The sequence below is a fragment of the Rhinopithecus roxellana genome, chromosome 1 (genome assembly GCF_007565055.1).
Source record: "Rhinopithecus roxellana isolate Shanxi Qingling chromosome 1, ASM756505v1, whole genome shotgun sequence".
Lineage (NCBI taxonomy): Eukaryota > Metazoa > Chordata > Mammalia > Primates > Cercopithecidae > Rhinopithecus > Rhinopithecus roxellana.
Genome location: NC_044549.1, coordinates 26,394,117 through 26,421,151, shown reverse-complemented (window position 1 = coordinate 26,421,151; position 27,035 = coordinate 26,394,117). Strand labels below are relative to the sequence as shown.

Sequence of the window (27,035 nt, the reverse complement as noted above, 5' to 3'; positions counted from 1 at the left end):
GTTTTAGATCGTAAAATGAAAATCTTACCTGGGCCAGGGAATTCCTAATCATTTTAAAAATGTGATTACAGAAGAAGCTGAAAAACTCTTGTTTAGCCCCTGTGTATTTCTGAGATTCATCATTCTGTTTATTTCTCTACTCCAGTCAAATGCTTTGAATATAATCATATGTGTACCCTAAAATATGATAAAATTGGTTCTGTGTATAGAGAAGTAGATGGTTTAACTTTTGCTGATCTTTTTATACAACTTTAAAAATTAAGTGATTTTCTTAAATGTATTTATTAAATCCTTACATTTATATATTACGTATGAACATATGTTTTGCTAATACTGTGTGACTGCAGAAACATACATTCAGTTATAGCCATGATATTAGTAGTTAATTGGCAGTGACTTCTTCTGACTGCAAATTATTGGGAGTGGGGTATTTAGCAGAATGGGAACTGAAGGTGAACAAGGTACACTTTTAGAATTTGGGGTCTGAAGTAGAGCAACTAGCAGAAGGTTTTGAAGAAGGAGCCAGCGGGGGGCAGGAGATGACGTTGAGAATTGCGGAGGGAATGAAGGAAGTAAAAATGCTTCCTCTTGGCTTTCATTCTTATATGCAGGCAGAACCTGAAAAAATACTTGGGAGTCACTGGAGGGATCTTATTGTGGTCACCTCCCTCATTTCCTCTACTTCCTTCTTTCCTTTTCTTTATCCTTCTCTTTTCTCTCAGAGTCACTTAGAGATGCTGGAATCGGCGCATGCTACTGCCCTGGAAAGGAATTATAGGGATTTTGCTTCTCTCTTCCTTCTCCCTTGGGCTGTTGTTCTCCCTTCCTCTATATCCCCACTATTAGAAAAAATGGGATCACTGAGACATGGGGCACTAAATTTGGGGGTAACAGGATAAGGATGGAGTATTTTAGTAGAATATCCTAGTGACCGTGGAATATGTAGCATCAATGGAATAGTGAGGAAAATCAAAGAAAAGAAAAGTCCTCAGTTGTAGCAAAGAATTAAAGAGAGTGTCTAGGCAGACCAACGGAGGACCCTCTTCCAACTTAAGCTGTAAGTCAGTAACTGGCTGTTCTTGAAAATAGTAGCATTTGGGAGAATGGAGGGACTTGTCTCCTTTATTCACTTCATTAATTTCTATCATCATTTAAAAATATCTAGATAATTTTATGTTCTTATATACGAAAAAATTTCTTTAATCCGAAAAGCAAAATAAAAAATATATATATACTCTCCAAAGCACTTTGTTTTGCCTTTTTTAAGCCAGTGGTCATCGAAATACTTTAAAAATAAAAAGCACATAAGTACTACATGTTTCTGTTTTGAGTGGGCTGCATACAAGAAAAACAATACACAGACTCATTCTATTACATAAATATTTTTGCAATTAGAAGCTGGCCCTCTGGATTATGTACTAAGAAATGGTTGCTAAATACTGTAGCAGTTGGCTCAAAACACCAATTTAATTTTTTTACTTGTATTTTGATCTATGCATTGGTGCTCTATAAAGTTCAGCATTTTTTTCCAATCACTCTTCCACTGATTTGTGTGGACTTTATTGGAAGTGACCCAAATATTTGTTTGATATTTCTTTCATCCTTGTCCTTTATAGATGGGTAAAACAAAACAAAAACTAAGGTCTAGAATAACAGTTATTGCTCAGTTTTTAAAAATACATACTGACATTTTCTAAGTAATGTTTAATGCAATTTTTTATTCATGCATTAGGAAGAAAATTAAAAACATGCATTTTTTTTCAGCCTCTCATATTATTATTCTCTAGAGCGCCTTTCTTGCCCAATTAGGTATTTTCGTTTGATGGGGAAATACCCCGAAGATTTTTCTTGTTCAGTTGAAAAAGGCTAAAAAACTTTATTATTACTAAATCATTCTTTGTTATCCTCATCTCAAGGGTTATAATCCTTGAAGAATTCTGACTAGTAAATGTATAACTTGCTTAACAATAATGAGGAACAAGTCTCAAAACAAACAAAAGCAGGAACTTTCTACCAGTAATCATGTCTAGAATAACTGTTTTAACAGCTTTAACATGGCAACGTAAACATACTTTTTTTTTTCCTTTTATGTAGAAGATTTAATAATCTGGCACATCAGATAGAGTGTGCTGCCAGTTCCTTGGAATAAATGTAGCTTCAGCCTTAAAAAAATTACAGAGATGATTCATCCACACCCTTGAGTAAAGTTGTCTATCACTGACTGCCTTTTTTCTCTTGCCCTGGTAGCTGGACAGACAACCAGTCAGATTAAAGAGAGAATGATGCAGTGGTACAAACCAAATACTTATGCGAAAGGTTTTGTTTTTATGTAACTCACTTTTAAGCCCTAAACCTTTCCTAAGTTTATAGTTAGGTAAAGTTAAGCCAGATGTGTCTACAGTAGTGTTAACACTAGCCTTTTACACAAGTCACTAGAGGATCTGTTCAATGACATTGATCCCTGGCTGATTACTGTTATCTGACGCTGCAGTGGTCCTGGCATCCCATGGGCGAGCAAGACAGGCATGTTCCTTGTCCTTATGTAGCTTATGGGTAATGTGTAACCTTTGCCAAGTCATGTAAGTTCTATGATTGGGTTTCTTACTCTGTAAAATGAAGCAGTTGTTAACGAAACAGACATACAGGGAGGTGAGGAATATGGCAAGAGGTAACAGTTTTAAATACGCTGGTCAGAGAAGGCTTCCTAGAGGAAGTGACAAATGGAGACAGGAATGAGATGGATATTTGGGGGAAGAAAATTCAAGTAAAGGCATCGGCAAATACAAAGACTCTAAGAGGAAAGAGGGCTTTTGTGTTCAAGACAATAGCAGGCTGGAGAAGATGCAGAAAGTGGGAGAGTTATAGCAGATGGAGACAAAAAAGGGAACTGCTGGGGATCAAACCCTGTAAAGTCCTTCTAAGCGATATATGAGGACTTTGGCTTTTATTCAAAGTTAGAAGGCTTTGAACAAAAGAATTATTTCATTTATGTTTTAAAATGGTCACAAGTTCTGTAGTGAGAATAGACTGTGTAGAGAAGAGATTTTGTGGTTTTCTTTTTTGTTCTGTGTATTCTCTTCCTGAAAAATCTGTTTTCTGCCTAATCATATTTCTCTAAAGAACAATAGACTTGAATGTCTGCTGGTAGGTAACAAAAGTTGACCTAAACCACATAAGGTCAGATTAACTTAAAATATCCAAGATAATGTTAAGTGTATTAAATGATGGTTCAATATGTAATCAATGTTTGATATTCTCTAGATAATCTCTTTTAATTTATTTATTTTTTAGCCTTGGGGCTCTATTTTGCGGAATTGGAATTTCTTAGCTGTGACACATCCAGGTTACATGGCATTTCTCACGTATGATGAAGTTAAAGCGCGACTACAGAAATACAGCACCAAACCCGGAAGGTAAGACTTTTTAGCAGTAATATTATGTGATATATCCAAAGATGAAAATTCTCTATGGTTTGTTCCTAAATTAGTCAGCAACACTCACTGATGGCATGCTTGGGAGGGGGCTAGAACAACTAAAAGACCAAAATGGTGCTTCTTAATCTAATCCTTTAAATTGATACATTGTGCTTACTCTGAAACTTGGTATTCATAAAGTGAAAGGGGATATGGTCTCCTTTCTGTTTTCATGATATCTGTGTTTATGTGCAAAATTGTATGTACATATTTGAATACTTGAATACTGTACTAAAGAACAAATAAATAGAACAGTCTTATGTTCGTTACTTTGGGGTATTTTTAAGACATTCATTTAAGTTCTCTGATAAATACAAGTACATATACATGCACCTGAACACATAAATATAAATGTAAGTTTATGAACAAATAAATGTATGTACATAGCATATATAGACCTATTGTTATCATCAAAACCAATTTCGTGTCCTTGAAAACTTTTTTCATAATGCCTTATGTTTTATTGTAGCCTCAGAATTTATATTTTATTTTCCAAATGATGAAACTAAATGAGCCTCGGAGAGGTCGGTCAGCCCCTGTGGCTTTGGCCAAGAAATTACACCTTATTAATGGCAAATCTGGGTCCAGAAAATCTGTCTCTTCCGTGGTTCAGTGCATTTCCCCATGTATTTCATCTAAAAATTCATTGGGCACATGGTAGGCATTTGTGCTATGGCAGACAGTATGCTGAGTACAGCAATAGGGATATTAGAGACCTGCTTGTCAGAGTCCTCACATTTCAGATGCTATTCCAGTATTCATTAGTGCACTGATATTCATATAGAGAACATTTCATTTTAGGGATGAATTTGGTGGTGGTTTTTAAGTGTACCTTTTTTTTTCTAGTATCATTTTTATTTGATTTGTGGTGTATCTAATGTTTGTACTTCAAAACATTTTTGTTTTGTTTTGCTTTGTTTTTGAGATGGAGTCTTGCTCTGTCGCCAGGCTGGAGTGCAGTGGCGCGATCTCCGTTCACTGCAACCTTCGACTCCCTGGTTCGAGCAATTCGTCTGCCTCAGCCTCCCAAGTAGCTGGGATTACAGGCATGTGCCATCATGCCCAGCTAATTCGTATTTTTAGTAGAGATGAGGTTTCACCATGTTGTCCAGGATGGTCTTGATCTCCTGACCTCGTGATCTGCCCGCCTCGGTCTCCCAAAGTGCTGGGATTACAGGTGTGAGCCACCACGCCCGGCCAAAACAGTTTTTTTTTTAGTACAAGCCAATAGTGCTGATTTTTTGTTCTCTGTCATAATGAAACTTTCCATGTTTTTGTCTTTTTAAAAATTTATATAGTATATTTGAAAAAGAAGCTAGTGAGTCCAAAAACAGTTTGGCTTCCACTGAAATCTTCTATTTAGACTAAGGAGAGTTAGTTCTCATTGTGACCACGAGAGCAGATCAGTTATTTTGCATGTTGACAGTGTTTTAGATGAATGATTTTGTTTCATTCAACAATCTCTCATGACCAGATTTTTCCGTAATTTTTACTCTCTTGAATGACGTCATACGAAGTATCTTTCTTGCTCTTGGAGTATGAGTTGAAAAATGTGTTGTGGTTGGAATTATGCAATCATACAAACTTAACATATGAGTTATTTGATAAATTATCTTGTCCAATCATAGAAATAATGAGGAAACTGAGGCCTTTATTTTTGGTTTTGTTTACTTGTTCAATATAATGGAGAACATGAATTACAATGTTGAGAACAACAGCCAGGTCTCATTACTATTTGGAAAAGTTCTCTTAATAAAAAACTACTGCCCTCTGCTAAGAATATTTATCATAAGACCCACCAGTAAACTTATTTTCAAATGCATACAATATGTACCTTTTATACAGCTTTTTTTGTGTATCAATCATACATTAAAAAACTAGAATAGTGTCCTCTGAAAAAAAATCTTTGTTTCCTTCCTAACTTGCCATGTAATGATGTTTTCTATTAAATTTTAGGTAGCTAATGATGAAATAAATAATATATAACAAATTATAATGTGTAAAGTATGATGTGGGTACTAAAGATGTGTTTAGGAAAACACCCTTAATTAATAAAAAAAAATTGTAACAAATATTTGCTTTGGAGAATATCTGTGTTTAACTTTTTTTTTTTTTTTTTTTTTTTTTTTAAATCTTGGAAAGTATTTCATGTCTTTGACTTCATAGTATAGAAAACAATTGGATTTACTTCAGGGACATTTTGGCTCCTTAGGTTGTGCTTTATTATTAGGGATCCATCTGACAAAATATGAATTACGGGGTGAAGGTAGTAACATTTGGGAATCTAAGTGAAATATTCATTAGGTGGCTTTTTAGGTGATAAGAGTGGCGTTGAAACCTAAACCACCTCGTCAACATGAAAGATACCTCAGTTATATGTGTGTACGTGTGTGTGTGTGTATTTTTTTTTTTTTTTTTTTTTGAGACAGTCTCACTGTGTTCACCCAGGCAGGAGTGCAGTGGTACCATCTTGGCTCACTGTAAGCTCCACCTCCTGGATTCAAATGATTCTCATGCCTCAACCTCCTGAGTAGCTGGGCCTACAGGCATGTACCATCATGCCTTGCCAACTTTTTTTTTTTTTTTTTGATATTTTTAGTGGAGACGGGATTTTGCCATGTTGGCCATGCTGGTCTCAAACTCCTGGTGTCAAATAATCCACCTGGCTCAGCCTCCCAATGTGCTGGGGTTACAGGTGTGAGCCACCACACCTAGCCCTAATTTGATTAAATTAAGCATGCTGTTTAAGAGAGCAGGGTGCTAAAAATAAGCCAAAAATTCACTTGAGGTTGGGAAGGGGTAGCCACAAGCCAAAGGGTCAGCAGCAAATTAAATGGGATAGGAAAAAGGTACATGAGAGGAAGGAATTGTTCTAAAATGCCCTTGGCTCTTACCAGATTGCTGGTATTACTATCTCATATACACGAATTGCTTGAACCTTCTGTGTAATAATGAGTTTTAGAAACACCATCCCAAAACAATGTTTAGAGCAATAGAAAAGGACATGAATTAAAAATCTGAGCAATTTCACAAGTATGTATTTCAGTATCTACTAGATTCTTAGTATATGAATAAATTTGGAATTACATTTAAAATTACTAGCAATGCAGATTTGTAATTATTTTCTTCATGTTAATATACTCTATAAATTTTGCTGAGATTCATAGTACACAGATTTTTAAGATTCTAACTTTTGACTTAATTTGAAGGAATTTTATATTAATTTTTTATGCAACAGTTTAATAATGTCCTTCTGAATTATAATTTATAGTGACTTTCTATTATTTTTAGCACTTCTCATAATATCATAGCCGTAAGTCTCAGTGGCATTATTTTACCTGATTTTGATTAAGAATGCCAATAATTGACAGATTGATCTCCTATTTTCAGTTTGTCTAGGGATATATGTTTTTAGACTTTTTTGAAAAGTTCTTTCCAAAGATTCTATCACCAATATAATTTTTTTGATATTTAAAAATCACTTCTTTTTTTAAAATTCTAGTTTGTTAAAAGATGAAATTACACTCTACTACTAAATATACAAGTTAATTAAATCCAGTGACTGCAGCCATTATGTATGTTAAAGTATATCTTTAAAGTTACATTTATAGTACTTGGTCTATCAATAACTAAAGTATATTTTGAGATACTTGTGTCTGCTACATACATACAGCAGCTAGAGTATTAAAATACAGCCAACAGATTTAAATTGGCTTGTTTTTGATCTGCTTAATGGGGTAATAAAATCCAGAAGGGTATCCTGATAGAAAGATTAAATGCAGTACACTCAAATAAAGAGAAATGATCTAAAATGAAGTAAGTATATAGATAGCTAAATTAATACATAAATGATAATGATGGATTTAAATCCAAGTTGCTGTCTCCTTTTGTTGGATATTTTAAGGGATTTGATTTGATTTATATTTTTGAACTATCTTAACTTCCCATTGTAAGATACTGAATTTGACATGGTTAGATGGCAGCCATGAAATTACCTAGTTTGCACTTTTGAACCTTAGGGATGAATGGCTGGAATACCTGAAAGAAAAGTTACTATTTTTTAAAAAGCTGGCCGGGCGCGGTGGCTGACGCCTGTAATGCCAACACTTTGAGATGCCGAGGCCGGTGGGTCACGAGGTCAGGAGATCGAGGCCATCCTAACAGGTGAAACCCCGTCTCTATTAAAAACACAAAAAATTGGCCGGGTGTGGTGGCTCACGCCTGTAATCCCAACACTTTGGGAGGCCGAGGTGAGCGGATCATGAGGTCAGGAGATCGAGACCATCCTAGCTAACACAGTAAAACCCCGTCTCTACTAAAACTACAAAAAAATTAGCCGGGCATGGTGGCAGGTGCCTGTAGTCCCAGCTTTTTGGGAGGCTGAGGCAGGAGAATGGCGCGAACCCGGGAGGCGGAGCTTGCAGTGAGGGAGATCGCTCCACTGCACTCCAGCCTGGGCGACAGAGCAAGACTCTGCCTGAAAAACAAAACGAACAACAACAACCACAACAAAAATACAAAAAATTGGCTGGGCGTCATAGCACGCGCCGGTGGTCCCAGCTACTCGGGAGGCTAAGGCAGGATAATCGCTTGAACCCTGGAGGCGGAGGTTGCAGTGAGCCGAGATCGCGCCATGGCACTCCAGCCTGGGCGACAGAGACACCGTCTCAAAAAACAAACAAACCAACAAACAAACAAAAAAAACTAATTTAATGTCTAAATTACAAAGGAATATATCGAGTTCTACAGTAGAAACTGGCTTAGTTTTTTTCTGAGGTAAGCAAATTGAATTTAAATTTTTACTTATTTATTTTGTTTTTACATTCCAGGAGTGATTTGTTTTGTAGCTCTTCCATGCCATCAACACTTTCATACACAGCACCCTGATGATGGTAAAAAAAAAATCCCTAGATAGTTTACAATCTTGTTTATTTTCTTATATATGTATCTGGAAGTATTTAAATAAAAAGTAATGATCAGTGTTTCTCTTCTAAATTGCTAAATGGAGAAGTACAATGTTGTTAAAAATAAGTTGGAAGAGAGAATATGAGGAGTATTCAGGAATTCTAAATGATTCTGTTTATTCTTTTGCTTGAAAGAACCCTAACAAATTGTTTAGTATTGATTTACATTCTGAATCAAATTAAACATAATTTTCTTATGTTTTGCAGCTATATTTTCCGGTTAAGTTGCACTCGTTTGGGACAGTGGGCCATTGGCTATGTGACCGGGGATGGGAATATCTTACAGACCATACCTCATAACAAGCCCTTATTTCAAGCCCTGATCGATGGCAGCAGGGAAGGATTGTAAGTATGAGAAATGGGAGTTGGAGTGCTTATGATTCATGAATTTGAAAAATAAAGATTGCTTTGTGCTGGAGAAAATTGATAGCGAGGCTGCTTTTTAATTTTAAGACTGAGAAATAATGGATGTTCTTTAGTTTGTTGTTCATCTCTTTATATAGTCATTTTAAGGTAACCTAATTATTTGAAACTATGTTACAGCAAATACATTTCAACTTCAAATTACATGAATTTTTATCTTTCATATGATAAAAAGTTGGGACTTAAAGGTAGTTTTAAAATGGATGTAAAACTGTTTATATTTTAAATTATTTAGAATAATTCACTTCTTTTTCCTCATATAACCCTTAGATTACTAGTTTCACTTTTTTTTTTTCTTTTTTTGAAACAGAGTCTCACTCTGTTGCCAGGCTGGAGTGCAGTGGTACAATCTCAGCTCACTGCAATCTGGGTTCAGGGGATTCCCCTGCCTCAGCCTCCGAAGTAGCTGGGACTACAGGCATGCGCCACCACGCCCAGCTAGTTTTTTGTATTTTAGTAGAGACAGGGTTTCACCATGTTGGCCGGGATGGTCTCGATCTCCTGACCTCATGATCCACCTGCCTCAGCCTCCCAAAGTGCTGGAATTACAGGCATGAGCCACCGTGCCCGGCCAGTTTCACTTTTTACAGTTTGATTGTTAGTGCCAGACTTTCTTTTCTCTTTCTTATCTGTTTCTCCCTCCACCCCTTCCTTTTCTTTTCTCTCGTAGATCTTTCCTTTATTCACACTAATAATAACTCCATATTCTAGGACTATATGTTAATAGCTAAGTTTAGTTTATCTCAGGCTATATTCCTTTTTAAAATTTAAAAATAAATAAGTTCCCCTTTGTTTTTTAAATTAATGAATTCTCCCCACTCCCTCCACACACAAAGTATGGACAGTCTGTTGGGTCCCTTAATAGTAAATATGTCTGGTTTTTCTTTGCTTTATTCACACATCATTCCCTTTGTCCTCTCCTTGTATTCTCAGTGCACTTGATCGTGCTGCTTTTTCTTCCCCTCTGCCTTGCTGGGTAACTTAGAGATGCTCATGATCAAACTCGCTCAGCATGAATTCTGATAGAAACCTAGCAGAAGAAAGTCCACCAGAGTTAACAAAGAGCAAATGATTTGAGTTTTGCCTTTTTCAAAGTAATTGCAAAAAAGAAAGAAAGAAAAGAAAAAAAGTGATGAGATTTATGCAAAGAAAAAGTGGGAATTTTTAAAAACCTGTGAGCTTTTGGGTGGGACTGGTAGCTTACTCCTGTAATCCCAGCATTTTGGGAGGCTAAGGCAGGAGGATCACTTGAGCTCAGGAGTTCGAGATCAGGCTGGGCAACATGGCAAAACCCTATCTCTACAAAAAATGCAAAAAAATTAGTTGGGCATGGTGACTGTAGTCCCTGCTACTCTGGAGGCTAAGATGGGATAATCACCTGAGCCTGGGAAGTTGAGGCTACAGTGACGACATCATGCCACTGCACTCCAGCCTGGGCATCAGAGTGAGACCCTATCTGGAAAAAAAAAAAAAAAAAAAAAAAAACCCACACATGAAACCTTTCAATAAATTAGTTACATAGTAATTGTATGGCAAGTTATGGTACCAAATGTGTATTTCTCTTTCCTTTTCCTTCTGATTTTCATAAATTTGCTAGTCTTGGTTATTTATACCTGTCTTCTAATGCATCAAAGATTTGTATATAGATTTTGATTTACAATGATTACAGATTTTTTTTTTTAAGAAAATATGCTTTAAAGTTTGAATTTATAGGTAGACAGTAAATGGACAAATCTGTAGAGGGAAATATTTTGATATAGCTTGTTTGAATTATTCCTTCTGTTTTTCAAATGTCATTCAAAGAGTCACAAATTTTAGTATTATACTCAGCAGAGCAAAGCCTTTAAACTCCTGGGCACAGTAACTCTTGAGAGTTACACACACACACACACACACACACACACACACACACACACACACGCATCTCCAGAGGGATTTAGCTAGTTGATTTTGAATTTTAATAATATATTAGGATAAAATAGGATTTGTAAATTAATTAGATAAGGTTTCTCATAAGATCAGAATAGGATATCATCACATCCAGCTACCATCCAGGTCCACCGTATTTCCTTATATTAATAGTTAATCCAATATTGTATGACATAGTTGAAAGAGATGTTTATTTTGATAACCACCCAACATTCTTTACTCCTTCAATGCCATTGAAAAGTGCTCATCTGCAGTATATCCTGGGTGTACTAAGGACAGAAATAATAAAAAATGATGATTAGCGTACCATAGGAAAGGTTAAAGGTCCTTTTTATACCTTTTTAACCTATCAACAACCTCCTGATAGGTTAAAAAGAACTTTTAACGTTTCCTATGGTACCCTAATCCTCATTTTTGTAAACTTTAATTTCTGAATTCTTGCTAGAATTTCTTCATATTATTGAAATGTGATACATAAAATTTTATATAATTTTTTTAAATGGCCAATTTTTAGAGTATATTAAAAAGTTGCTTATCTTCTTTGGATTATCATTCCTCATTTAATATTTGTCAAATTTTGTAACACACCCATAAGGACATTCTAAATTTGTATCATACTCAGATGTAGTAAATTCCTTTTGCTAAATCATAAAAAAAATCATCTCACTGATTTGTCCCTTACTATGTCAGAATTATCTGTCCTTTAAGTTCATTTTTCTGGTTTTCCTGGGTAAATTCTAACACTTAACATGTTTGTAGACACCTTATTCGAGGATAAATATTTTTTATTACTTTAAAGAATAGATTTGTTATAGTTTTACCCTTTTAAATATACATACTGTAGTACTATATTCTTACTATTTTATTTAAGAAATTTAGTATAGAAAGATGTTAAACAGAATTAACCATAATTTAATAAACTGATGAAACACAGCAGTGACATTACCACGTTTTTTTTGGTAAATACAAAAATAAGTATTTACCAACACAGTAAATTTTATTTTTTAATGAATTTTTGAATAACAAGTACAACTTCTGATTTAACACAGCAAGGATGCATTATTACTACAACTTTCAGTTCAGATTTCAGTTTTCCCTGATAATAGAACCTTGTTTCTATCTATAGACCATTTTGTGTTTGTAGTTTTAAGTCAATGAAACATGGAAATGTAACATTTTCTAATTTTTTAAAATGTGTATGTGCATGTGTGTGTGTATTTGCATTTGTGCACATGTGTTTGTGTTAGGGTGAGGGGAAGATGAGAGGATATGGAAACTGTAGAAACAGGAACACCACAGAAGTGTTTGAATAACTTACAAGAGAACTGTGGCCTTTAATTATATTTTCTTTCCATGTGGTATTAGGCATGGTGTAAAATGATGTGGTTAACATTACCTGTGCCTCAGATGAAAGATGTAACAGTTGCAAATAGGTATATCTTCAAAGTGTTTTGGAACAGAACATGATTGATCAGTGAAATATTCTTAGCTTATATAAGAGACATATATTAAAGGTATTTCATTGAAAATGGTTGCTTAGTGGGTTGGGCTATATTCATTATGTATTTCTTATATGAAAATAGTTTCTACATTTTAAGTGTCCTAAAAACAACATAATATTTTGGAAATAGTGAAGTAATATGTTATCGATATGTTACATAAAAAGGAAACATCCAGATGTATGTTTGAATATAGAAAAACTTGATTAAATATCCTTAAATGCATTTAAAACTTGTATATTTAAGGTAATAAAGTTTCCTTTTAAATTCAGTTATCTTTATCCTGACGGGAGGAGTTATAATCCTGATTTAACTGGATTATGTGAACCTACACCTCATGACCATATAAAAGTTACACAGGTAAGGATAATTTCTAGAAAAGTATAATTAAATAAGTATCCATAATGCCTTCTAAATAAATAAGACTCTCATACAGTAGTTACAATCATGCACAGGTATTTAATACAAAATATACTTAAGGAATTATAAGAGTGTTTAAAGAGAAATTATATTACTTTCTTAGATTCTTTGATACAAATTTATGCTGTTAGAATTCTTGCTTTCCATATAGTATTGGCATTTATATGGGGGAAATAAATAAATCCTTGAGCAGGTAGGTGGATGTAAGGAGAGAGCCATAGTTTAGAAAGCTCCCAAAAAAAAGATTAGAATAATCATATGCCTTAGATTTTAGAGTCAAATAGGTATTTGAAGCCTGTTGAAGATAACAGTTATATTTTTCTAAATCCATTGCTAGCAACCTCATAGATTATGAATGGGAATGTAAGTTGGTAAAACCTTTCTTGAGAGTGATATTCAGTAATTATAAAAATCTAAGTGAAAATACCTTTTCACTTTAGATTCTATATATGTAATAGATCCCATATATATCACTTACACACACAAAAAAACCTGTACAACAGATATTTACTGTAATATTTTTTGTAAAAGTAAAAAGTTACAAAATACTAAGAAGTTTAGTAATAGATTAAATAGACTACTATTCTCATACTGTATTGTGTGAAGTCATCAACAGGAGGGAGGTAGCTCTACATACTCACATGGGAACTTCTGCATCTTATACTATAAAATAATTCCATTTATGTAAAGTACAAGTAGGTAACATTTCATTTGGTAAAGTTACATTATGTATATTCAACATCTGTAAGGAAATACATAATTAATTGCTGTATGTGAACATATGAGTATACTTTTTAAAAGATCAAAAAAACCCACCAAACTGGTAAGAGGATTTAACTGAGGAGGTGAAAGGGATTGAGCAATCAGGGAGGGGATGAAGGGAGAATTTTGAGTATTTTATTTTACATTCAGTCTAGTTTTAAAATATTTTATATTTGAGATATGTTCACGCCTTGTGTAAAAAATAATAAAAATCTGAGGGAAAAAACGAGAAGAATTACAGCTTTTTTTAAGATAGTAGATAATGATTTACCTTATAATTATCCAAGTTTTAGTTCCTGTGGTCTTTACATTATTATGTGAGACATACACGTTGACATTTATATGTACATATTGTACGTGTAAATTTAATAAGTGATTGCCTTTTTCTTTTCTTTTTTTGAGATGGAGTTTTGCTCTGCCCCAGGCTGGAGTGCAGTGGCGCCATCTCGCCTCACTGAAAGCTCCGCCTCCTGGGTTTGCGCCATTCTCCTGCCTCAGCCTGAGCAGCTGGGACTACAGGCGCCCGCCACCATGCCCGGCTAATTTTCTGTATTTTTTAGTAGAGACGGAGTTTCACCGTGTTTACCAGGATGGCCTTGATCTCCCGACCTTGTGATCCGCCTGCCTCAGCCTCCCAAAGTGCTGGGATTACAGGCGTGAGCCACTTTTTTCCATTTTTTTTTTTTTTTGAGACAGTTTTGCTTTTGTTGCCCAGGCTGGAGTGCAGTGGCGCAATCTCGGCTCACCACAACCTCTGCCCTCTGGGTTCAAGCAATTCTCTTGCCTCAGCCTCCCAAGTAGCTGGCATTACAGGCACCCGCCACCACATCAGCTAATTTTTGTATTTTTAGTAGAGACGGGGTTTCTCCATGTTGGTCAGGCTGGTCTCGAACCCCTGACCTCAGGTGATCCACCCACCTCGCTCTCCCAAAGTGCTGGGATTACAGGCGTGAGCCACCGTGCCCAGCCATGATTGCCATTTTAAATTTAATATGTGATTGCCGTTTTAAAAGTTATGTAGTGATCCCGTATTTTCAAATATGTGTGAAAGGATACATAGGAAAGACAGTTCCTCTTTATAAAGCCATTAAAAAAATAAACCTTTGGAAGTAATAGCATTCCCTGAAATTGCTCGTACATATTCTTACTGTTTAGGTTGCACTGAGGTCTGTATCTGTGATTTTAGCCTAATGTAATTTTTTTTATAATTGCATATTTGTCCTTTGGACAGTCATAACCAGTATCAATACTTATCTATTATTTCAGGGACATCAGCAATTTATAACTTACTTTGAATTACTTTAGTTTTATTTCTTTTCCATTTTTATGCATTCTCTCTTCTCTCTTTCCTTAAGTTCCCCATAAAATTTTTGTATATTCACGCATCATAGTAGACACAGTTTCTATGTGTGTACCTGCATGTACATGCATATGTATCCGTGTATGTTTATGTGTATATATATATATATTTTCTCACCAGGATTATAGTATATTTTAGTAGGCTGTGGACTAAATATTGTTATTTATTTATCCTACTCAGTGCCAGGCACATTGTAGTCACTTACTGAACTAAAAGTTGCTTTATTTACCCAAATATTGGTTTCATAATTCCTTTTCTTTGTATTCCTTTTTTTATATTTTTTTTGAATTTACCAATTTATTTGTATCTTTGTCACAAAGATCTTTTCAGTATTTGAATTTTGAAAATTTTACTGTGTCAAATGTTTTAAGATAAAAACCTAATCAATCAAGAACATGGCAGTTTTAATAAAATGGTTTTTGGTTACTGATGTGATTTGTTTTCTTGACAGTGTTAGGGAAAGAGTATGCACTTTTTAGTCAGAGACTTCATTTAGAGTTTGAAGCAAACAATTGAAACTTATTAAGCCCCAGGCCTAACTTTTGTTAAGTTCAATATCTCTTCTTATGCTTTGGAGATTAAGTGAACTAGTAAGTGTGGACCACAGTGCCTGACATGCAGGAAATGCTTGGTAAATATTTGTCGCTTTTCTCTTCCCTTCTGGGATTTCTAAAGATATTGAAACAAAAAATAAAAATAAAAATAATGTTTAGCTAAGTATCCTTTTTTTTTCAATTTGACAGTTAAATTATATGAGCATGTGGCATTTATAAAAAAGATAAAATCATTGTATATTCCTATTTTAAAACCATAGATTTTGTCTTTTGAGTCACCATGACTGTTGAAGCAAGTCCCTTCCTAAAGGAACCTTAAATAATATGAGTAATTAAGAAGCATATAAGATAGATGATAAAAGTTCAAACCTTTTTAGAATGGATTTTGTAGACCAAATTGTGATTATCAATTCAAAACATGTCTCAAATGGTAACAAAATTCTGACAAGATCAATTGTGAGATATTTACTGTGTGACATTTTATTTGGGAAAATTTGATACTAACAATTCATGCTGGAAATACATTAATGTTACTTTCCCTCCCCCTCCCCTAAATTCCAGGAACAATATGAATTATATTGTGAAATGGGCTCCACTTTTCAGCTCTGTAAGATTTGTGCAGAGAATGACAAAGATGTCAAGATTGAGCCTTGTGGGCATTTGATGTGCACCTCTTGCCTTACGGCATGGCAGGTATAATCATTAGCAACATGGTTGTCTGTCTTATGTGTCCTACTAGTATTTTTCTTTTCAGTTTTCTTCTTAATGGCTTAGGAAGTAATGCTGATAAGTGCTTTATTTTAAATAATTGTGTAGAAATTTTGTATGTTTGAGTTGCTTTATATAATTTGATTTTAACTATCTTATATTTTGTTTCTTTTAAATGTATAACTTAATTTTATTAGTCATCAGTAGTTGTACTTCTATAGTACCATGGATTTCAGGATGTTCACTTGTAGATATTACCAACTAAATATATTTATGCCATTTATTGATAGAATCTGTTTGTAGTAGGTCAGCTTCCAAAGGCAAGTAAATCCTAGTAGATAAATCTTATTTTGAGATTTTCAAGGAAACTTCCTTTTCTCCTGAGGAGTCATGGTTCCTGTCTCACATATGCTCCGTAGTGCTGAAATTGGAGAATCAAGACAGGAAGTATCTCCCAAATACTTACAGTTCCCACAGAAACAGGCTTTAAAGTTTCCTATTTACTGAAGCATAGTCTCAGGAAAATTGCCTTCCCATTTGTAGCAGGCATTCAATAAATATAAATTGATTTGATGTTTTATAGGAAGGTCTGGAGAATAACTGGTTTTCCCAAGGACATTCTTTTATTTCTTCATCTGTAACAAAGATTGGGGATTTTAAAAATGGATCTTTGGACAGATTTCCAGTTTTGAGTATTTGGAGAAGTCATGGAATATTTTGATCAAGCCATTTTGAAACTGCTGTTTGACGTAATTACATTGAAGCTAGAAGCATGTTTATAGGGTTTAGAAAGCAAATAAATTTTGTAGCCTTTAAAAAAATTTTCAGTGAAGCATGTAGTTGACATTCCTACCCTATTTCTGAGCCCTTTCAGTCCTTGATTTTCTTTGTCCAACCCTGTACCTCTGCATCACTTGAGGAAGGATGGACATTAAGGTTCATGGAAGGGGGCTGACAGACTCGCCTGCCAACCTCCTTACTTAGTAATATGATTTTCCCATTTTCATAGTCATAAAAGGGTCTGCTTCTTCTTTTGTGAAAAACTTTTTTTTAATGGATGAGAAAAAGAGGAAGAATTGGGAAACGAATTACAGTTGATTTATATTTTCGAAGTCCTTTCTGAATGCCCAGAGGTCTTTGCTACCTCAGGAACATTGTTCAAAATCCCTATACTTCTCTCCTTCAATATGAATTTGGCTTCTATTTTGTTTTAGGTTTTTCTTTATATCCTCTCCCTAATTATTTCCTTTTATCCCTTCATGATGTTGGTGAATTTTGCATATTACAGGGAGATGTTGGAGGAGATCATTCTCAACATAGATACTTGATTTCTATTTAAATTATTTTAACAGTAATAGTTCTGCAAACTTAGCAGTGCCTTTCAAAAACTACATTCAATAAATTTAGATATGTTGATAGAAGACAAAATAGCAAGTTTATTTCAAATGTGTCAGTAGGAGGTATTATAGAGATAGTGACTTAGTGATAGATTATCTGTAATTGGACTACTTAGGACTGGTGTACCTGATAATGATTCAGTGTTTCAGGATACATGTTAAACTAACAAAGAAGACAAATTGTATTTGTCACCGTTCTTTGCCTTCAGTGTGGTAGTGTGGTTTTTACAGGTACATAGAAACTAAAAGCCTTGCATTTCTCCCTGAAGAAAATCAGAATAATAGCCTGATACAAATTCCTAACTGCCTCCATGCAAGGCTTCTGTATTTCACCCATTTTTCTCCAGGCTCCAGTCTTAGAACATACACATGCATACATGTTGCAAGACTTCCCATCTGTAACTCAATACTGTGCTTAGTATTTGGGGGTTAAGTTGGTTAAAAGTCAGAACCTAGGTCTGGCACGGTGGCTCACGCCTGTAATTCCAGCACTTTGGGAGGCCGAGATGGGCGGATCACGAGGTCAGGAGATCGAGACCATCCTGGCTAACATGGTGAAACCCATCTCTACTAAAAATACAAAAAAATTAGTCGGGCGTGGTGGCGGGGGCCTGTAGTCCCAGCTACTTGGGAGGCTGAGGCAGGAGAATGGCGTGAACCTGGAAGGCGGGGCTTGCAGTGAGCCGAGATCGCGCCACTGCACTCCAGCCTGGGCGACAGAGTGAAACTCTGTCTCAAAAAAAAAAATGTCAGAAGCTGCTATTAGTTTGACAGAAACATTTGTTTAGTAAAATGTTTTGTTTAAAGCATCATACAAAATAGTTGTTTACTGGCGGGGCATGGCAGCTCACACCTTTAAATCCCAGTAAAGGTGTGAGGCTGAGGCAGGAAGATCCCTTGAGCCCAGGAGTTCAAGAACAGCCTGGACAACATAGGGCGACCCCATTTCTATTAAAAAAAAAAAAAAAAAATTTAAAAAAAAAAACACACACCTGTTTATCTTGCAGCCCAGGGTGAGTAGAAAAGTATGGCTGAATATAAAGCAACAAATATTTTATTTATTTTACTTTCTATACTTATTAAAAGAAAGTTTATTTATTCCTAGTAAATAAATACTACCTTCAGTAAGTCCTATCTTAAAACATTGTCAGTAGATTCTTGGAAACTGCAACTTTGAGCAAAGTGACATACTGTAAACTATAGGAACCTTAACTCTTGTTTCTATCTGTTAGCCTATGGTAAAATAGATTTCATCATACAGTAAGTTGTTTCACTTAAAGTCTCAATTTCCAGTAACTGATTAACCTTATTAATTGAGGACTTAACTGTATTTATTTGTTAGGTTTGTGAACTATTTGCAATAGGTCCATTGTGTGCAAAAGGGATAGGAATATTTCCCAGTTGTCATTCTGTATTATTAATGCTGTGTCCTTTACATTGCCACAACATTTCTGTGTGTTAACTGTGCATTCTCCAAATTGGTGTAGTTCCTCTTGCTTGTTGTTTATCAATTCCTTGAATTATTTCATGATTTTTTATATTGGCCTAATGACCTTATATGAAGATATATTCAGTAATGTTGGTAAGTTGTTAACATTTACTATTTCTCTTTTTCACTCTGAACTGCTTCTCAGTTTTGCTTTTAGAAATTGAGGAAGTACATAAATGTCAAGTTCTGAAAATTGTGTTTAGCTGAAATGTTTAAAGTTATGTGAGACAGTAATAACAAAGTAGTTTACTAAGTAAAGTAGTAACAAAAATGACAAATTCAAAACTATTCAGAAGGCTGAAATAATAACATTTATGTTACTAGACACTAATGTTATTATCTTAATCTGATCATTGAATTTTGCACCTAAATTAGTGAAAAATATGCAAATCTTTATTTTCAGTACTGTTTTTGAATTCTCCTCACACAAAGCAGCTCATCATTAATAAGCATCCTCCTGATACATTTTGTATATGTCTCTGTAAGCTCTTACCTCATTATGTTCATATTGTAAATATTTCCATATTTATGTATTTCCTTTCTAGAATATGGATTACTTTACCTACTTTAGAATCTCTCTCTGCTAGCATGTTATCTGCACACTGGTCATTACTCAGTAAATACTTATAGATTGCATGCTAGGTAATGTAAAAGAAAAGGAAATCTATAAGTACATTAAATAAAAAGACAGTATTGTAGATTGATTGTGACAAGCTCTTACAATACTTTTCTGAGAAGTATTTATGATCTTTTCAAAGACCTTTTATCATATTCAGTATCTGAGCGAATCCTAGAAATTCTAAGGCTTAGTTCCCTTTGTTCCGTTCACTAGCTATTGTGTGATTTCCTTAACTTTTTACCTTGTGATTTTTTCCAACCATTTTTGAACCATGTTATTTTACTTTTATTGTTTGCAGTACTACCAGCACTAACACAGAAGCAGTAAGACTGCATTTTTATTGCTTTTTTGCACCCAAAAAAATACATATGCACAGTAATCCCCGGTTCATGTTTTCTCTACCCCTAAAGAAAATTGTTCTTAGGTCAATAATTCTAAGTTGATATTTCACAGTCTCTGTATCTCAGTGGGATCTTACTGGTCAAAGGAAGTTTCAACTTTTGAACATTTCTACTTTTGGATAATCTAAATATTTTTACATTTAGATATAGTCTTCACATAGTAGTGCTTCCTGCCAACTGGCATATCTGTATTGGCAGCTTTTGTATTATTGCATGAACAACAACATTTGTTGATCATTTAAACATGTTATTGCAAAATGCCTCTGGTATTTAATAAAAATAAAAGTCTTATAAAGTTAATCTAGTGAAAGCACAGTTGTAAAACATTAGATGTGCTGAAGGTCTCATATCTGTAATCTCACCTAGCTGCTCACTTGACTTAACCTAATTGATGGTAAATGTGTCAGTAAGAAGAAAAAAATTATAGCACACTTCATAGTTGCGCAAAATATTGCCAAAAGTGGTATCTAAGCTTGTAGATATATAGAGAAATGTTCTCAAGGTATTAGGTCTCTGGACTTAAGAGTGAAATAACTTATGTCTCTCTTTTTCTATTTTTTCCTCATTCAAAAATGGTACTTTAAAGACACTGTTTTTGTTTTATATGATTAAATTTGCACGCTTAACTGTGCACAGGAAGAATTTGTTATTTTGCTTCTTCCTCTTACTGGTTTGGTAGAAGCAAACCAAGATTATTTCAACTATCATTTTCCATTTATTTATTTATTTATTTAGGAAACATTCTTTGAGCAGCTGCAATATCCCATGTTCTGTACTATGCTCTGAACTAAGAACTCTGAGACACAATCCTTAGCCTCAAGAAGATAAAGTTAAAATTAAACCTGAAATTTCTGTTGAGGGGCATGGTATTAATAATTACTTGAAATGAGTATCCTGTTGTCGTTCAAATTTAATTATGGCTGCTAGACATTTTTTGTTACTTTCTACTACGCTGGTTGGGCATGCTGATATGAAAATGATTTTAAAGGCTGCATGTCTGCCAGGAAGCTATGATAAATCAGTTAGAATCCAATAGGAAATATTAAACCCTGGCCATTAATCATACTATGCCCAGCAGTGTGCATTTTTAGCAGGTCATTCTTCACCAACTTTTCCTTCCATCTGAGGCCCAACTTTGGTTTAATTGAAATTCATTAGAGACTTAAATTTTATGTAATTAATAGAAAACTTAAGAAATGCACAGTAGCTGTGTCAGTTGTTACAGGCTGCAAGTGGTTACTCTTTAATTGCTGTCATAATGGCCCATTAGTCATGCCTCTGAAGAGGTGTCAGATGCTTTTTTCTCTTTCTGAAACATCTGTGTTATTTAATAAATTGAATAAGCAAGCAGAGTTTGCACAGAATACTAAATAAGTTGAATAATCACCTTTCTAGAGTAATACTACTCTGTGTGCAACATTTCTGTGCTACCCTTGGTAATAAAACTTGGAGAGTTGTCTTTCACGTCCACGTGTTAATGGGATATTAACAAAACGTTAATCTTCTCAACCTTGACCGTCTTCCTTTGTGAGGCAGCATATTATGCGGCAGGGGTTCTGCAGCATTACCATGTAAGGTTAAAAGTTAAGGAATTGTTTTCATTCTGTGCTTATTTCAGGAATCTAGAAAATGGTTTTTGATTTATAGTTCTTGAAGAGGTCCTTCACATCCCTTGTAAGTTGTATTCCTAGGTATTTTATTCTCTTTGTAGCAGTTGTGAATGGGAGTTCACTCGTGATTTGGCTCTCTGTTTGTCTATTATTGATGCATAGAAATGCTTGTTATTTTTGCACATAGATTTTATATCCTGAGACTTTGCTGAAGCTGCTTATCAGCTTAAAGAGATTTTGGGCTGAGACGATGGGGTTTTCTAAATATACAGAGAGGACATAAAGAAATGGACAAACATTACATGCTCATGGATAGGAAGAATCAGTATCATGAAAATGGCCATAATGCCCAAAGTAATTTATAGATTCAATGCTATCCTCATCAAACTACCATTGACTCTTCACACACTTAGAAAAACTACTTTAAGTTGCATATGGAACCAAAAAAAAAGCTCGTATAGCCACGACAATCCTAAGAAAAAAGAAAAAAGCTGGAGGCATCATGCTACCTGACTTCAAACTATACTACAAGGCTACAGTAACCAAAACAGCATGGTACTGGTACCAGAACAGATATATAGACCAATGGAGCAGAACAGATGCCTTAGAAATAACGCCACACATCTACAACCATCTGATCTTTGATAAACCTGACAACAATAAGCAATTCGGAAAGGATTCCCTATTTAATAAATGGTATTGGAAAAACTGGCTAGCCATATGCAGAAAACTGAAACTGGACCTCTTCCTTACACCTTATACAAAAACTAACTCAAGATGGATTAAAGACTTGCATGTAAGACCTAAAACCATAAAAACCCTAGAAGAAAACGTAGGCAATGCCATTCAGGACATAGGCATGGGCAAAGACTTCATGACTAAAACACCAAAAGCAATGGCAACAAAAGCCAAAATAGACAAATGGGATCTAATTAAACTAAAGAGGTTCTGTACAGCAAAAGAAACTATCATCAGAGTGAACAGACAACCTACAGAATGGGAGAAAATTTTTGCAATCTATCCATCTGACAAAGGGCTAATATCCAGAATCTACAAGGAACTTAAACACATTTATAAGAAAAAAAATCCATCAAAAAATGGACGAAGGATATGAGCAGACACTTCTCAAAAGAAGACATAAAATTTATGCAACCAACAAACATATGAAAAAAAAAAAAACTATCATCACTTGTCATTAGAGAAATGCAAATCAAAACCACAATGAGATACCATCTCACACCATTTAGAATGGTGATCATTAAAAAGTCAGGAAACAACAGATGCTGGAGAGCATGTGGAGAAATAGGAATGCTTTTACACTGTTGGTGGGAGTGTAAATTAGTTCAACCATTGTGGAAGGTGGTATGGCGATTCCTCAAGGATCTAGAGTCAGAAATACCATTTGATCCAGCAATCCCATTACTGGGTATGTACTCAAAGGATTATAAATCATTCTACCATAAAGACATATGCACATGTATGTTTATTGCAGCACTATTCACAATATCAAAGACTTGGAATCAACCCAAATGTCCATCAGTGATAGACTGGATAAAGAAAATGTGGCACATATACACCATGGAATACTATGCAGCCATAAAAAAGGGGAACATCACACACCAGGGTCTGTCAGGGGCTGCAGGGCAAGGGGAGGGATAGCATTAGGAGAGCTACCTAATGTATGATGGGTTGATGGGTGCAGCTAACCACCATGGCACGTGTATACCTGTGTAACAAACCTGCATGTTCTGCACATGTATCCCAGAACTTTTAAAGTATAATAAAAGAAAAAAATAAAATAAAATAAAGGAAAATGGCTTTTGAGCTCCTGAATGGAACAAACTCCAAACTGTGTTCTTCATATCTTCCTTCAAAAATAAAAAATGGATATCTTTGTCAGTTGGATATGCAGCTATGTTTTGAATTACTGCCAAGGACTTTAATTCAATTACATGTAAAATTAGTTTTCCTGTGGTTATTCTTCCTGTATATTGTTTGATATAATTTAAAAGAAAGGTACCAGAGTATTCAAAATAGTAATTCACCAAAAAATCAGTAAACTCTGATTTTAATGTGGAATATGATTAAGGAGATTTCTAGATGTTCCATATGTAGAGAGTGTTGTTGGGAAAAAGTATATAGTTTTCTGAGACAGGTGAGAAACAAACTCAAATGATCACTTTTAAGGCAATAAGAAATCATCTTTGGCCAGGCATGCTTGCTCACACCTGTAATCTCAGCACTTTGGGAAGCCTAGATGGGTGGATCACATGAGGTCAGCAGTTTAAGACCAGCCTAACCAACATGGCAAACCCTGTTTCTATTAGAAATACCAAATATCTAGGCATGGAGGCAGGAGCCTGTAATCCCAGCAGCTTGGGCGGCTGAGGCACAGGTGAATGACTTGAACCTTAGAGGCGGAGGTTTCAGTGAGCTGAGATCACGGCACTGCACCCCAGCCTAGGTAACAGAGCAAGATTCTGTCTCAAAAGATAAAAAAAAATAAGATAAAATAAAATAAATCTTTTACTCTATCTTCCTTCAAAGGCAACTGGTCTTCAACGGTCTTCAAATTTCTAGCCTCAGTGAAATTTTATAACTTAGGTTCTACAAATAGAAAATAATACTTGCCTTTACGAATGTTTTAAATCGGCACTTTTGTCTTTAACCATCCGTTGTGTCTTTCGTGTAAATGTGATTAAATGTTGGAGTTTCCCTTTCACATTGGGAGTAATAAAGAAGCTGCGAGAGTTGTCCAAATACATTATAGTAACATTATGAACTAGAGTGATACACTAGAAAAGAAAAGGAAATGATGGATATGATAAAATCTAGCAGAATAAGTACTTGATTCTTAAGTCTAATGACTAAATTACATGGATGCTCACTCTGTTGTAAAGTGTGTGGACAGTAACAGATACTGGCACTTTGGAAACATTTTCAGTTGACTCCAGCATGGATCTTTTATAGATGTTGTTAAAGTTGACACCATTTTTAAAAAGTGTTTAGAATGTAGACTCATTCTAAATGACCAGCTCATTCTAGACCAACTTCATGCATTAAAATTTTAAATTGGATTCAAGCAACAAATGTTTAAACAAAAAGCTTTTACTATGTAAAAATGTATCCTCAGAAATGGTATAATTATTCAGATACATTTTACATCTTCCTGTTAAAGAGCTGAAACTTTTCAATTAGAGCCAACAGAATATTCATTGATTTTAGTAGTTTTTTTTAATTTTGAAATTTGCAATTTAAGCAAAATAGTTTTAAATTTTTTACATTTGTGAATGATCAGTAGTAGCAACTGGCTGTTTTTCTCCTTTATTTTAACCTTGGCTATGAATCTGAGATTGAAAAACCACTACATGCTGATCCTATAGTGTAGTGTTGAAATGATTGACTCTTGAAATAGACCCCCTTGTTGTGATTTCCTACTTAGTATTGCTTGCTATGTGACCTTCATCAAACCAGTAAACCCATTTTTCTTGTTGGTAAATGAGGGAACAACAATTGTACCTACCTTATAGGATTAAATGAATTAATATTTAGAGAGTGCTTACAACAGTGCCTAGAATTTTAGTTATTACTGTTTCTAATAAAGTACTTAGGAGATATCTCATATTTCCAATTATGATTAATCTATGCACACTGATAATTCTGCAGGTTTTAAGTTGTATTCATTTCATTACAAAATGGAATTCGTATAGAGATACGAGTTTTTTCAAATGTTAAGATATGTTTCCTTAGTTTTCTTATTTATTCTTGAGACTATTTTTATACTAATTATGCCAACTGGAATTTTTATAGCACTTTATAAAGCTTTAAAATAGTTTATCTCACTTTATGGTGTCTCTAAATGTGCATTATCTCATTGTACCCTGTATATAAGATGCAATGAATTGCCCGGGGTCGCACAGCTGTAATTGGAGAAAGTAGAAGTCCAGTCCAAGTATCCTAATTCAGAATGTCTGTGCTCCTTTTCTGATTCACTATGCAGGCTTTTATGGGCCTCCCAAATCAGAGCTAGAAGAGTCTAGATTCACCAATGTCTTTTTCCCTTGTCCATCATAAAATAAACCAGAACCAAAGATCTCTCCCACTCTGGGGCATTTTGTCTAAGATTACCATTAACTATCCTTCTTTATTCTTTCATTCGTTCTTTCAGCCAGGAGTTACTGAGTTTCTGTGGGAGATACTGTGCTTTGAAAATTCTTGGTATGATCCAACCTATTCTCAGTGCATTTATATACATATAATTTTTCCAGTTATAATTGCTATGTTTAAAAAAAGATTTGTGACAACCTCATAGCTACATGAAATACAGCAAGGTAATATAAATTAGAAGTTATTGATAAAGGAAAAAATGCACACATGCATATGCATACACATACAGTAAAAATATAAAATGCACTCCAAAATGAGACTTAGGAGGCCCTATGTATATACCCTACAGCCCTTGGTGTATGTTATATATGTGGGAAGGCATAAAGTGATTGACCTTAAGTCAAAGTATGCCTCTAATAATCAGGCTGAAAGCAAATAAATTACACTATATATAATGCTATCTTGAAAAACATTTAAAAGAAGATACTTAAGATATAGTGTGTCTATCTTAGCAATATTTAAACAGAGTATGGAAGGTGATTGATACATGATGATGATGAGATGGTACTAACAATATTCATTTGGGTTTTTACATAGAGTATTTGTGGAGAATGTATTATGAAGATTTAAAATTTTTTTCTATTTGTTTGTCATTGTTTTTTATCTGAGTTTACCTAAAGTTACATTTTTAAGTAATGTCACTGACTTACAGTATTAATGGTTGAGATGTGAGTCTGAATTATTTTACTATATTATGAGAAATGACAGAATCTAGTTTCAGCTATGTATTGTATTCACTGATAACTTATGTATCCTTTGGTTTAGAAGTATTTCTTTTTTGAGGAAGTGAAACCTACTGAGTCATTTAGAATAGACGGAGTCCTCAGTACTTCCTCTTAACATTCACGGAATGGTGGGAACTAGAAAATAAGTTATTTATTTGTCTTTCTTTTCCATTAACACGTATTATTTGATATTGCATTAAGTATACATCGACAGAAACATTATTTTAATTATTGTATTGAAGACATTTTTCATGTGTATTTAATCAACCATCTGACAGAAACTAGGGCAGAGTAACTAAAGTAGCATTTGAGACTTTGTCGTTAGATATAATTTGCATGTGACAGTAGTCTATTTATAAAGTGTGATGAAGTCATATTAGAGTAAGTCCATTAGAGACACATTCAGTGTGATCTGTGTTTGCAAATCAAAATTAGTGTTCGTTGCAGCTGTTTGTTGATCTGATGAGTAATGTACACTCTCAACAACAAAACTGAAGAGAAGATGTATTTAGTGATATCTACTCTTATAATAGGT

The 27,035-nt window shown here is 34.6% G+C and overlaps 1 protein-coding gene across 6 annotated transcripts in view; it reads left to right on the top strand.

The window, feature by feature from the left end:
• The window catches only part of CBLB (Cbl proto-oncogene B), a 218,756-nt gene that overhangs the window by 119,836 nt on the left and 71,885 nt on the right, over positions 1-27,035 (top strand). For all 6 annotated transcript variants that reach the window (XM_030940505.1, XM_030940511.1, XM_030940517.1 and 3 more), the window contains exons 6-9: positions 3,292-3,413; positions 8,645-8,782; positions 12,561-12,648; positions 15,946-16,077. In XM_030940505.1, the coding sequence (XP_030796365.1) occupies positions 3,292-3,413; positions 8,645-8,782; positions 12,561-12,648; positions 15,946-16,077 (480 nt within the window). The remainder of the gene's footprint in view (positions 1-3,291; positions 3,414-8,644; positions 8,783-12,560; positions 12,649-15,945; positions 16,078-27,035) is intronic.